We start from the raw sequence: 13,501 nt of genomic DNA on the forward strand, positions 1-13,501 counted from the left end.
GCGCCGCCTTTTTTTTCGTTGTTGTTGTTAAGCATGGATTGGACAAAAAATTCCACACGGCTTGCGGGCCAAAGATTAGCATATATAATGGCACCTACAATTGTTTTCGGCGCCCGAGGTCCAACTGCAATAAAAGAACCCGTACCAATTACTCCGCATTCTGTTACACGAGCAAGACGGAAGCACGAACGGAATGTTGCACTGCAGTTTTTCTTTTCTATAAGAGTACTTCCTGTAAATCTGAGTACAGGGCACCGGATGGGGCAGATATGTTTTATTTGTCTGAAGCGGCAAGGAGGAAGCTTACATAGGTTTTTCCGTCCGCGTTTCGCAAGACCTAATGATGCAAAACTACGTGCGCAAAAATACGCACGAGAGATACATGCCGCTTGAAGAACAAGAAAAACATTTGTTCTCCAAAGGGAACCGTACAATAACATGGTAGAATGAGAGCCGACACTGCGGCCACAATGCACGCGCAATCACCGAGCGACATTAAAAGAAATGAAATATAAAAGACAGAAAGGCGTCTACTCCTAAGGCAAAAATTCTGCAGTATTTTTCGTCGCCGCGCGCTTCACTGCAAAGCATGCGAGACCCCAGCGGCTTGTCCCACCCAACCGTGTTCTATCTAGTACAGTCTATAGTTCTAACTGCGACGCGGAGGCCCAATCAAAACGCGCCAAGCGTCCCAACGCGCTCGCTTGCCCGCGACGAGCTCATGATGCTCATAGCTCGAAGAACTGCTCAGCGGCGTTCAATTGGACCTTAATGCTTTATAATAATAATAATAATAATAATAATAATAATAATAATATTTGTTTCCCATCAATACTTCATAACTCATAATAAGTGCTTAGCTGTCCCCGAATCTTTTTTTTCAAATGTACATTACAGCTCGCGTGTGTCTAAACGCACAGTTCTATATTCAAGTTCCGTAGGAGTCGGTGGTTCCTATGTCCTCGAATAGTTGCTGAACTGGTGCGGTTCTAAAAGCCAACGGCGAACGCAGCGGTCACGTTCTTAGTGTACTTCCCACCTCTTAGCTATGCAGCAGCTGCGGGCTGCTGCAGTTGTGGGCTCACAAATAAACATACGCACATATGCGCCTGTACAAAACAAGAAGCCAAAGAGACCGAGAGAAAGTCGCACTTCCGCTCGGAAGGCAACGATTGACGCGGGACGCCCGCGCCGGATCTTCTGCGACACGGGGCCCGTAACGCTTTCGCGTTAAGACAGCGCGAGGCGGACTTTGTCCCCGTGGCGGATGGCGCTCAAGGAACAGCGGCCCGGGCGGGCGCGCGAGGCCACCCGCGGGCCGCCCGGAGTAGAACGCGCCCCCCTCCCTATCCTCCCCTCGGAACCTTTCGCGCGACGGAAGACGGCGCGCTTCCTCCACGCTTTTCTCTCGCGTGCGCGTTATTTAGCCGCGATTGCCGGATCAACCTTGCACGCGTTCACTCGCACATACAGCGCGGAGCAATTTTATCGCCCTTGGACTTTATACGGGACCTCACGTCGACGCCGGCGGCAGAAATGCGCCTAGAGTGTCTATATACGTGCTATTGCAATAAAAGGAAAAAACGAAAATAAGGTCGTCCAGCCGCGCTCACCTTCCCGCGCTCTCTCCAGGGCCTGGGAGGCGGAAGCAGGGTTCCGGTCGCAGGCACCGACCTCTCCGTGCGTCGGTGCGTCTTGGAGGAGGACGGCGCGGCCGTCGAAGAGGAGGCGGTCTTCTGTTTGACGACGTCGTCGGCCATTTCCGAGTCGTCGTCGTCGTCGTCCTCGTCGTACGGATCCCCGGATTCGCGCGCCTCCTCAACCTCTTCCTCCTCCTCGCTCTGGCTGCTGCTCTCGCTGCTGCCAGGATCCCCGCCCTCGTCGTAGGCGCCGCCGTCCTTGGGGTCACTCGGGTGGTCACCGCTGCCGTCGTCATTGCCCACCGTCCTGCGCGAGCAGCAGCGCATTCACGTTGAAAACTCCAGCAACCATGGGAGATTGAAAGAAAGCGAAGGCAAAGCAACAATGACAGAGCTGGCTACCGCAACAGCACGACGGCGGCGGCGCCAACGCCAGCGGCGCGAATCGGCGCGAATGCGCCTCGAGCGTCCGTTTGGTTGCTATTGCCCCAATAGTTTACATATTTGAGCGTATAATACAGTTTTAAGTTTATATGCGGACGTGGTGCAAGAGAAGGGCACAGAACGAAGAAATAAACAAAAAACAAAACAAGAGTTCTATTCGAATAGGTCGGGGTGCATTCCTGTGAACTCATCTAAGCGATAGCAATAAGCTCATGGTGACAAAAATATAAATTGCCACGACATGGTCTTGCAAGCGAGTTTAAGTAGTTACGCGTATTTTAATCTGAAATGTATCCTACAACACCGACATATCCATCACGTCACAGCCAAAGCCTGTAAAGTATTATGTTCAGTGCGGCGATGTGGGCGAAACGTTTTTCAATAGCTTCTGTAGTAAGAAATCCCGATCCGTACGGCCCGATGCACAGTGGGATCAGTGCATGGTTAAAAAAATGATATCCAAATCTAGAGAATGCAATGTTTAGCAACAGGTTTGTTTACAAAATTTAAAGCAAGTTTAACGTGTCGACTGTGAATGAAAGCCTCGAATGAAAAACGCTCGAAAAGCACACACACACACACCACACACACACACACACACACACACACACACACACACACACACACACGCACACGCACACACGCACGCACGCACGCACGCACGCACACACACACACACACACACACACACACACACACACACACACACACACACACACAGAACGAATGGATACTAAGACTGTTTTCATAAAATATCTTTTTTTCTTCTTCTAGAAGTGGCATAACGGGCCGATCAGATATTTTAACCGTGTACGTCTCTCCACCTGCAGGTCTTATTAACAATGCAAGGGAATTCATGTGCAGAAGTGACGCGTTCAGATTTTGTTTTTCAACGCACATTTTTTTCGAACGGAATCGCTTACCGGACAATGTTGCCACCAGTACTTCTAGCGATGTCTCTTCCTACCTTCTGGAATTATTCTCTAATTCTTTGACGCTCGTTATTTGATCATTGATCTTGTACAATGTGAACACCCCCCGCCTTCTTAACAACTTGTTAGCGCTGTGCCTGAAGTGTGGCCGTCGCGTACTACAAGACAACCTGCGTTGAACAAGAGTGACGGCTGCAATTACCTCCGTACAGACCAGTGCATTTTACGGTTAACGGGATGCTCAAAGGCAGCGGGAAAACAAACGCAAGCCGCAGAAGCCGAAAGATAAGCAGCCAAAAGCCACTGTCGCGCGCGCCCGTTCGAAGAAAGTCGGCAGAAGTGCGAGTTTCTAAAGCCCCCTTCTCTCGAACGTAAAAGGGCGCACGAGGAAAGACAAAAGAAGAAAGAAAATAGGAGAAAGAAGGATGTCCGCTGCTCAAGTGCCCAAGACGCAATCTCGGAACTTTCGCGTATACACGAGTCAGTCGCCTGCCATCCTTCGCAAGGCTCTGCGGAGACGATCCCCGAGAGTTACTCTTCTCCCTCCCCCCCCCCCCCCCCCCCTTGTAAAAACGATTCAACCGTATCACTATACGTGCCTGTACGTCAGCTCCCTCGTGGCGTGCTGCTGTTCCTTTTTCCGGCCGTCGTCTTTCCTGTCTCGTCGCTGCTTCCGGGTCAGGTAGGTGCTCGGCAGCGGGAGCAGGGCCTCCAGTTCTTTCTGCGTGGACGATCGCATTGTTACAGTGTAGCATTGCGTCTCGGTAAGGGCCCTCGCTGAAAGCGGAACGGCGACGGCCGCCAGCAGTTCCGGCACAATGGAGCTCACCATCGACATTGCCCTAGAGGGTCTCCCACACTGAAACTACTTGAGGGGACACGGGTGCTCCGAGCGTTCGGGTACCGTTAAAACGACGGTCAGTATACGCGGATTTGTCTGTTCTTCGTGTTTGAGACTTCAGACGGTGATGCAACATTATTTATTACGCTTTGTCTTTCTCGCTTTTCAAGCACACGTAGCTTTTTTAAATGCAGCGAGGAGACAAGTGCTTGCACGCATTCATAATAATCGTGAATTGTAGCATTTGTAACGCAACATATTGTTCACAATGACCAATCTACAAAGCTGCAAATCCATTTGAAGCCAGAAGGAAGTTTAAGCAGTAAACTAAGTACTATGCCCATCATTACCGTGCTCAATGCTGGCTGGATCGCCATACTCGTACGTGCAATAGAAATAGCGTACCCCGGCATTGTGCGCCGAAATACCCAAACTCCTTCGTACGCTTGGCCGATAACGACCCCACTATTTAGGTTCCCTGTTCTCAAACCTTACTACTAGCGCAGCTATTCCATATATAGTAATTTTCGTACGAAGCTCCACACATTGCCCAAAATGTTATGTTCCATATTCTGCTGTCAGGCTTTACGTGCAACTTAGGATGTTATACCATCCCTGCGATGCTGATAAAGCTGCTATGCAGTTTTTTCTATGCACGTTCTGTGCACATAGGCTTGAATATCGATTTCTTCCTTATGTAGCTTGATGAGCTAACAACAACGAGACAGCTATAAATATATTTATACTAAATATACTAAACAATTATGTTCTGTATATTTGTATTTGTACGTGTAATTTTACCCTTGCTATCACCTACTAGCTGCACTTTGCCAACGTTATATGATAACTTTTCTCTATTTCGGTTTTACACTGTCTTTGTAGTTTTTATTGTACATGACCCCCCCCCCCCCTCACCGCCCTCCACGCCCCTTGTGATAAGTATGCTCATCCAAGTGCTTTTGTGGGGGTACCCTAAAGGAATAAATTACAGACGTCCGAACAGCGAAATTTCTGATTTGAATATCAGTATTCGAAAAAAGCTCCCTTAGGTCGAGTACTCAACGTTTTCCTATTTCTAAGAAAGTGTAATGTAAAATTTGCATGAGGACCGTTTGGATGAAAAGAAGGAAGCTTAGTTGCATTGTTTGACACAAGCAATGCCAATCACAACTGGAAATCTGATGAAACAAGGATCTCGTATATGAGAAACAACTGAAAGGTGGTCATGTTTGGGTGACATTGACAGCAATGAAACGAAGCTACAGCGCGTTACTAGAAGTTGGGGGAGCAGAATGTGAAACTGCAGAACAGCACCTTGTCCTAAAGTGATGCAGTATTGGTGACATTACCGAAATAATAGGTTGCCTTGCTTGAATTGTAGAAGTGTGCCTATATTCGAAATTGTGAACAGAAATTGTATAGTGCTTGCTATTAGATTTATATTCCAATTTAAACGAATAACCGACAATATTGAATAGTGAATTCTCGAGTCGAATACCAATCGAACAGCAGGGCCTATTCTATTCTTACTCGAAATTCCTAATATTCGTACACCCCTGTAATTGGAGAGCGACATACCACTTCAGATGGACAACAAACCTTTCTAAACATGGTGAATATAGTAGCCGAAAAGTAGGTGTTTGAAGAGAGGGTAGGGGCCGTCATTTTCTGAGAAAAGATTTTTTCAACTGGTCAGAATAAAATGGAAAGGCGAAATAAACAAAACATGTAAGGCTGCCAAATCAGTTTGATAGAAATATATGCACGTCTGATAAAACAAGGGCCACACGCAGGAAGTGCTTATTTGTTTTCATGCAGCCAATTTTTTTCGTCCATAACTAGAGAGAGAGAGAGAGAGAGAGAGAAATACTTTGGTTTGTTTGCCGTGAAAGCGCACTGGCATTCGGACAAGCGACAGTTACAGCTAGACAAATGTGTGTTCGTTTCTATCAATTTTCTAAGTGTCTCGCCTTCTGTCTAGCGTGTCAAAATTTAGTGCTAACCTAAAACACACTACTTTCAAGGAGGGCCCCTATTTCGAACAATTCTTGTCGCCAAACGAATGTTGTCATCAACCTTGCGTGCATTTAGTTTTCATTTACTGATGCTGACTCTGTTAGCGGCACATTTGCAATACTATATCGGCTGCTGTTTGTATTTGCTTCCTGCTTGATTGATGTGTCTTCATTGTAACGGCTACCTGGAGCTCTGTCAAGCTGTCTGTACAGATTTTAGCTCAGGTAGCCATCCACTCCTATCTGGTAAGTGAAATGAGTGAGTGAATGAATGAATGAATGAATTTTTATTTCTTTAAGGCCGCGCTACAAATATTTTCGCGCCACGAAGATCAGCGTGACATATTGCGCCTGACAGAAAGGTAGCTAGCGCAGAGTGTTGAAAAAGAAAAAGAAATACGTGCAAGATATGTGATGAATATTGCTTGGGGACAAGATAAGCTCCAAAGGGTGTAATTTTATAGTGCTGTTTTTGGAATTCCATCCAACTATTAAAACACTTTGAACCACCGGACACAACACACTAGACTGTATGAATTCTCTGAAGAGACTGAGAACTGAAGCCATTTTCTAAATGTCACATTTGCAAGGTTCCTCTGTTAATAAGCACTGCTGACTTGACCTTGCATCGCAAGAAATTTAATAAGAGCTTTTCAAGTCCATTTTTCATATTTGTACGTTGCAGTACAAAATGTTGAAGAACATTGTGGCATTTTGGACGAGCTTAATACTGAAAGTTTGCACCATGCCGTGCTTAGACTGAGAAGCAGTTTACAACTTTTTAACGCTGAAATTACTGTGAATTACAGTTAAAGAAATTTAGGTTCATATATCACGTTAGGCCCAATAAGTTTTCGTAGCAGATGCGTTCTGTACTGTTCCTTCATTGCCCGTTATACCTATAGACGGTCTGGGCTGCACGAGCACTGGGCACGTGCCCTTACGTAAGAGCGTTATAAGGCATTCATTTTGTAAAAGCAGCCTCACTTGATCCCGAACTCGCTTGTTAATGCACAATTAACATAGAAATGTACGGACATGTCGATATGATAGAAAGTTGCTTAACTTACTGCCTCCGGGTAGCTGAACGTTTCGTACAGCAGTTTGTACACTGTGTCCCATCCGGACGACGACACCTTCGGAACGGATGCACTGCCGCCTCGAACACTGTTCGCTTGTGACGTAACTTCGATCCTTGTGTCATTTCTGGGTTCCGGTGTCTGCGAAAAAGCAAAAGGAAACAGAGTATGAAGTCAATATGTTATGTGTTCATCTTTCGTTTCTTATTTTTCAGATTTTAGTGCGTGCTTACGCAAGAAGTTTTTGCGTAACGCAATATTGAGATTTGCAATTGCGATTGCTTTAGTTCGTATTTCGTGTCGGTTTTGTTCGATCGTCCCTCATTACCATTCGAAAAATTTTTTACACCTTTTCTTTTCATTTAGGGGCGAGTGACAGATGGGGCTTTGTTCTTGTTCGCACATTTTTGTTAGTATAAATTGCACTTGGAGTCTCATTTTCCCCGACGTGAGCATTGTTCACTTGCTAGGATTCCCATCTCAGTCTGGATTGACTAATTCAGTGAGCACCAGAATACAAGCTTAGAAGTTACCACCATCAGTGCTGCGCAAGAAATTCTAATCAGTAATGCCGACCACTTTTCGAAATATGTAGCACTTTACTGACCAAATCGGTAATCTTTCATACCTGTGTAATTAAACTTGGGTATAAGGTGTACACATTTATTTTGCTACAAAAACATCTTCGAAGTATGTGTCAAAGTAAGCGCTAATTTCCAAGCTCGCTCTAAGGTAACATACATTCCCATTTACCTATAGGCTGTTAAACAAAAAGCGCCATTTTCAAGCAGAATCTCGGGTAAAAATATTCCCCGAGGTCGCATCTGTTTTCGCGCAGGCCATGTAGACGTGCTTGTTTCGAGGCATATATCTGCGTATTCTCACTAATTCCTGTGGTCACGTAGCTTGCACACATATGTACATACATTCGTTTAAAAGTAAATTCTGAGATCCTACGTGCGAAAACCACAATCTCATTATGAGGCACGCCGTAGTGGTGAACTCCGGGTTAATTTTGACCCCCTGGAGTCCTCTAACGTGCCCCGAATGCACGATTTCACGGGCGTTTCTGCATTTCGCGGCAAACGAAATGCGGCCGCCGCGGCCGGGATTGGATCTCGCGACCTCGTGCTTAGCAGCGCATCTCCATAGCTCCTAAGCCACCATGGCGAGTGAACCTACGTGCTTTATAACGCCCATTATATAGATTTGACGATTCCTCGCAAACGCCGGCTAAGGGACACAAGGTCGGGTGTGGTAAACTTACGGTATTATTCGATTGTTCGTTTTCGGGTGCTTCTGTGAAGCTTCAAAAGTCGTTATACAGAGTAAATAAGCTTTATCGGGGTGACAAACTTGTTCACACAATGTCAAAAAAGCCGGAACACTGCTACTAGTGCCCTCTCTCTGTATTAAAGCTGCACTGCCATTTTACACGAGCAGCAGAGCGCCCTGCCATCGCTCTCCAATGACCACTCGAATGTACCATTAGTACATTCTTAGTACAAACTTGGTACAGACTGAGAGCGTTGATATAGGTGGACTCATTAAAGTGCGGGTTAATTCTGAAAGTTGTAATTAAATATGAATTTCGTGCAAACTCCATCGCATTTGGCGCAGGATGACATTGACACGTTATCCAGACATTAACGCAATTGACATGAACGGTCAGCACGTTAAACATCTTTGAGTAAAACTTAGCGCATAGCTTGTGCTGTTCTTGTAGGCACTGGCGGCCATTTTCTACATAGCGTGCCGCAATGAGCAGTACCAATATTAGTTAACGAAACTATGCGCTCAGCGATCGTACTGTGGACCGGCGGAACGTCGATACCACTCGCAGAGGGAAGCCGGCGAAGGCGATCGAGCTTCTGAGGCTGTTCGCAATATCGCTGGCGCAAGGTGCAAGTGGGCGGAACGAGAGGAGAAAGCGGATTAAGCCTCGCCAGAAGAGCGGAGCGGAACGAGATGCACACACTTGGGGCTGACGCGGCAGTTCATCTATGTGCTTACCAGGAGTTGCGTGCGTCGGCTAACTCTTACTCGGAATTTTTTTCGCGACGTCCCAGCAAGACATTTTAGCGGAGTCGCAAATTCCCACGAACACGAAAACGACAGCGCTCCGAGAATGTGCCCTCGCAAATGTTTTTTAAGTGCGTCTTGCGTCGCTGGTGTTAAGAGAGAAATTTGGTAAGTGGACCTTTGTTTTCTTCGCCTGCGCTCTTAATTTAGGTTTCGGCTGTTATATGGTCGGTATCGCAGATATTTTTCTTGCAAATATATTTTTATGCAAATATATTTTCCAGTTATCTAAATGAGACGGTGTTATATAGATATAAACTTTTACTTGTTAAATTCACATAACAATAAATATGCGGAAATATGTTCCAGCGAAATTACCGTTGTCCAGAAGTCCAACATATTCAAGCATGGTTATAGTTACACGTGCGTGGAAACATATGTACCGTATATTAGGTGCAGGTCTGTGGAACACTGTTCCGTTTAACAGAGGCCATTTCCCCGAAACATAGTTCGAAATATTTATGTGAATATAAAAGGAGTGAACATTTGAGCAAATATATAGAAGGCCGTTGCATTTAAACAAGTGGAAACTACTTGCATAAATTTTCCGCTCACAGCTGGAGGCTAAGTGGAACGAAAGTGAGGGTGTGGAGCACGGCGGAAGCTGCGATTGGCTGCCGGCGAGCGCGCGCTGCTCTGCCCACTTAGACGTCACGTGCCGCACTTACCCGTGCTTTGTGTTTCCTACGCGCATGCTGGGATCGTGTTTGCCTCTCTTTTTCCAGCTTTGGAACGCTTCTGACTGTGCTGCTTCGATACTGCAGTCACCTCTTTGAGTCCTATTTCCCTGCCGTTCTCTTCACTCTGGCACAGAGTAGCCGACGCGAGAAGTAGGCGCCGGTCCTGTCGTTTGTGTCCTTCTTCAGACCTGGTCTTTTGCGCCTCGCCTTTACTCACTCAAGCATGAACCAACTAGCCCAAGCAAGAGTTTTACTTGAGAGAAGTTAAAGGCTAACTGGAACGAAATTTCGTTGCAGCTAAATTGGTTGCAAATGAGTAGTATATGCTACTGAAACAATTTTGACAAAGCTACGGCGCTTTGTCAAATTGCGGCGGCATGCAACGGAACCTTAAGAATGACGCTAAAACGGATGCTCATCAAAGAAGAGTTGGCAGAACGAGGTCGTAAACATGCCGAAACTGCTCGAAAACATTACACGGCCACGAAAAAAGTTTTATTACACGCAAATAAACCCATGCTCCCCAGCAGGTGCAAGTAGCCAGTGCCTGAGCGATCGGCGGCAGCCATTTTTTATTCCTTTCGGAACGGGGCAGCCTGCGGCTATTGAGAAGAAAATTCAGTTTTGTTCGGCATATTAATGCATCTTTAATGCGGACACGTCACTTTGACGAGGTGAGTTGTTGCGGTTTTGTGACGTCGTGAGACAGGCAGGTGAAGTGGGGGTAGTCCAAAAGAGTTTTTCACCAATCACGGAGCGCTGCTTGCAGAATTGGAATGGAAAAGTTTGGAATAGCTGTACATTATAGCGCCCTATGTCTTTCATTCGTACCTTTTCACTATTCCACCAAAACACTAAGTATGAAGGTGTAATGTGGCTCTTGCAAAAGCTGCCTATAATTGCACATATGCTTTTTCTGCCAATGACTAACCGTAAAGACGCCGTTTCTGCTATAAAGTCTGAATTGCAATTTTATTATTCGCTGATCTGAATCATGCTGTCTGCTGACGAGGGAAATGATTGCCGGCGATCCTTTGCTGAGATATCATGTAGTTCACCTAAACACTAAAGCAAGCCCCCGCGATACTTTGAGTACATGCATGCTCGGCTAAACTGGTTAGCTGTTTAGTATAGATGGGTAGATGGATGGATCTAAAACTTTAATGCTGTTTGATAGATGGGATTATCGATTCGACTACATGGAAAACGTTAAGATCAAATTGCTGTTTATGGAATGAGGTCGAAGGAAATCCTACAGTGATAAAGGACTTCAAAAGAGGATGCGATGCAGTAAGTTGTGCAAGTTAGAATGGATAACTGCATAAACATACGCACAACTAAAACATTCAACTAAGCTGCCGGCTAAGTGCATCGCCTGTCATGTATCACCTGTTAGATCAATTGATGGTCCAGATAACCTGCCAATTAACTGGTCTATCGCAGAGCCTTGACAAAGTGGGTGTGCATTCAGGTATTATGTTTCATGGATCGTGGAGTTTCATTTTCAACTGGAAAAGTTAGCGTGTCTTGTGCAAAACATCACTCTTCTATGTATTTGATCACTGTAAATTAGGACATGAATTCGCGAGTTGTATATCTAGCTGTAACTAACTAATTGACTGTCGTCAACAAATACATCACTGGCGGCTTCTGGACTCATCTGCGAACTTGGTTTTGTTCTCGTAAAATGGTTCACCTCGTTTTTGATACTTTCTCCGTACTAGATGGAACACCCTGTAGACCATCGCTCGCCAATCAGGGCCCTTATTCTCAAAAAGCTCTGACGCTCGAGTTATTCGCAAAAAATGAAATTCTAGCCAGTCCTGATGCTGGACATATCGTTATCGAAGGCGAATGGCTGGTGTCAAAAAGAGCTTACGAACGAAAGGACTTGTGAAGAGGGCCCAGGTGCACTTTCTGCAGATTATATATGCCTGCATTATTGGCTACCAAAGCGAGAAGTGCTATTCACAGCTATATAACAACAACGTTAATGTTTTATGTCTTTGCGTGCATTTTACTTCTCTATTCCTAACTTCCTTTTCTTTTTCCATTGCTGTGTGGAGTGACAATCTGTATCGCATATGTTCAGTTCTCGCTGTTATCGTGGCAACCTGCAATGTACACACATAAACAGTAATGGTTCCGCTGTAACTTCTACACGGCACGCAGCTCGTAAATATTTAACTAAATCAAACAGGTCGATGACGTGCGCGTTTCACGACTAAGGCTGTCGTCAAGACGCAAACGCATACTCGAAGGGTGTGTAGGTCACTCTCCCATAATCTGCGCACATAAACCTACATCTGTCGCACGCATGAAAGCAATTAGGTCGCACGTAGTGTTTTGCTTCATGTGTCGGCGCGGCTTCACGACGTGCAAACGCGGAAGAATGAGTGAAAGGGAAAAAGACGTTATCGATCGTCGCTGCCGTCTGCGAGCGGTGAATATTTTAGCGCCTACTCCTCCGCGTGCACGTGTATGGTATAGGCGAGATTGATTGCGCACCCTGGCGGAGGCAGAGGAAGGTGGGAGGGAGGGGGGGGGGAGGGCCACGATGACGGCGACTCGGGGCCAACCGTTCCTTCTCAGAGGGGTGTAGGGGGGGGGGGGGGGGGGGAGTGTCCTTAGACGATGGTTGGAGCGAATTCTCAGCTATCGGGAGAAACCAGCGAGTGACGATAATATAGGTCGGCAGAGGAGAATTCCAGATAAGATTGTATCCGATTGTATAACAGAGCGAACACGAAGCGACGTGTGTTTAGCGGCCAGAAGAACGGTCAGGCACCGCGATCAGACCATTTGCTATGCATCCATATAACAGACAGTGTGGTTAGCACCATCGATCGACCATCGACGCTGCAGAAATGAAGCGTGGGATAATGTGGAGTGCGTAATTGTGCCGCCGCTCTCTCTCTCTGGAACGAAATTTAATTTTCTCGATGGTGAGCACATGTTCCGCGGTTTATATAAATTAATACACCGGGGTTGCCTTTATTCACGAAATTTACCTTGGTGTTTTTTTAGTGCATGTGCGGCAACTAAGGCTCTATGTATATCATATGCCACGTGTTTAATAGATGTTATAGTTTAAAGTACCACACGTAGATGTCACCCTGTCGTCTGTGTAGCCTAAGTTAACACCGACAAGCGCTATGGTGAAATGCCTCGGTCCAGTCAAGCCGGAGTGCGAACTCCGGCTTGACTGGACTGAGGCAATTGACCATAATTGGACAACACACACACACACACACACTATATATATATATATATATATATATATATATATATATATATATATATATATATATATATATATATATATAGTTACTTGGGAGCACAGTAGGTAAACTATTTACAAGGGGTAGCAAGCACTGGCCAACAATGAGCCAGCCAACATCACGCAAGGCACGTGGTCGTCCTCAGATCGCCAGAGGCCGCTTATGGGTGCGTGTCACTAAATCCAAGTGTCCCCATCATCTTCTTCAAATACCACGTAGTAATATATGCATGTGTGGGATTATTGACCGGTTGCCATCACACGAAAATTTCACGCAGACTTGACATCTGCGACAGAAAGGATGTTCAACATCCGCGGCCAAGGCTGTGAGTGGCGGCAATGGCTAACACTCCTAGGTTTAGTTCTAGTAGACAGACATAGATACCCCAGATAGTGGATGGGAAGACGGCGCCACGGTAGAGCCATTGGTAAGAGCATCGCACGCGTAATGCGAAGAGGAGGGTTCGTCTCCCAACTGGGGCCAGGTATTTCTTCCACTTTCATTTTC

The 13,501-nt window shown here is 46.0% G+C and overlaps 1 protein-coding gene across 1 annotated transcript in view; it reads right to left on the reverse strand.

Moving 5' to 3' along the window:
* Positions 1–13,501, reverse strand: part of LOC126534395 (uncharacterized) — a 101,477-nt gene that overhangs the window by 31,856 nt on the left and 56,120 nt on the right. Inside the window, exons 3-5 of the mRNA XM_050181678.3 lie at positions 6,943–7,092; positions 3,616–3,737; positions 1,614–1,947 (exon numbers count right to left, since the gene is read on the reverse strand). Coding sequence (XP_050037635.3) covers positions 1,614–1,947; positions 3,616–3,737; positions 6,943–7,092 — 606 coding nt within the window. The remainder of the gene's footprint in view (positions 1–1,613; positions 1,948–3,615; positions 3,738–6,942; positions 7,093–13,501) is intronic.

The sequence above is a fragment of the Dermacentor andersoni genome, chromosome 7 (genome assembly GCF_023375885.2).
Source record: "Dermacentor andersoni chromosome 7, qqDerAnde1_hic_scaffold, whole genome shotgun sequence".
NCBI classification, from domain to species: domain Eukaryota; kingdom Metazoa; phylum Arthropoda; class Arachnida; order Ixodida; family Ixodidae; genus Dermacentor; species Dermacentor andersoni.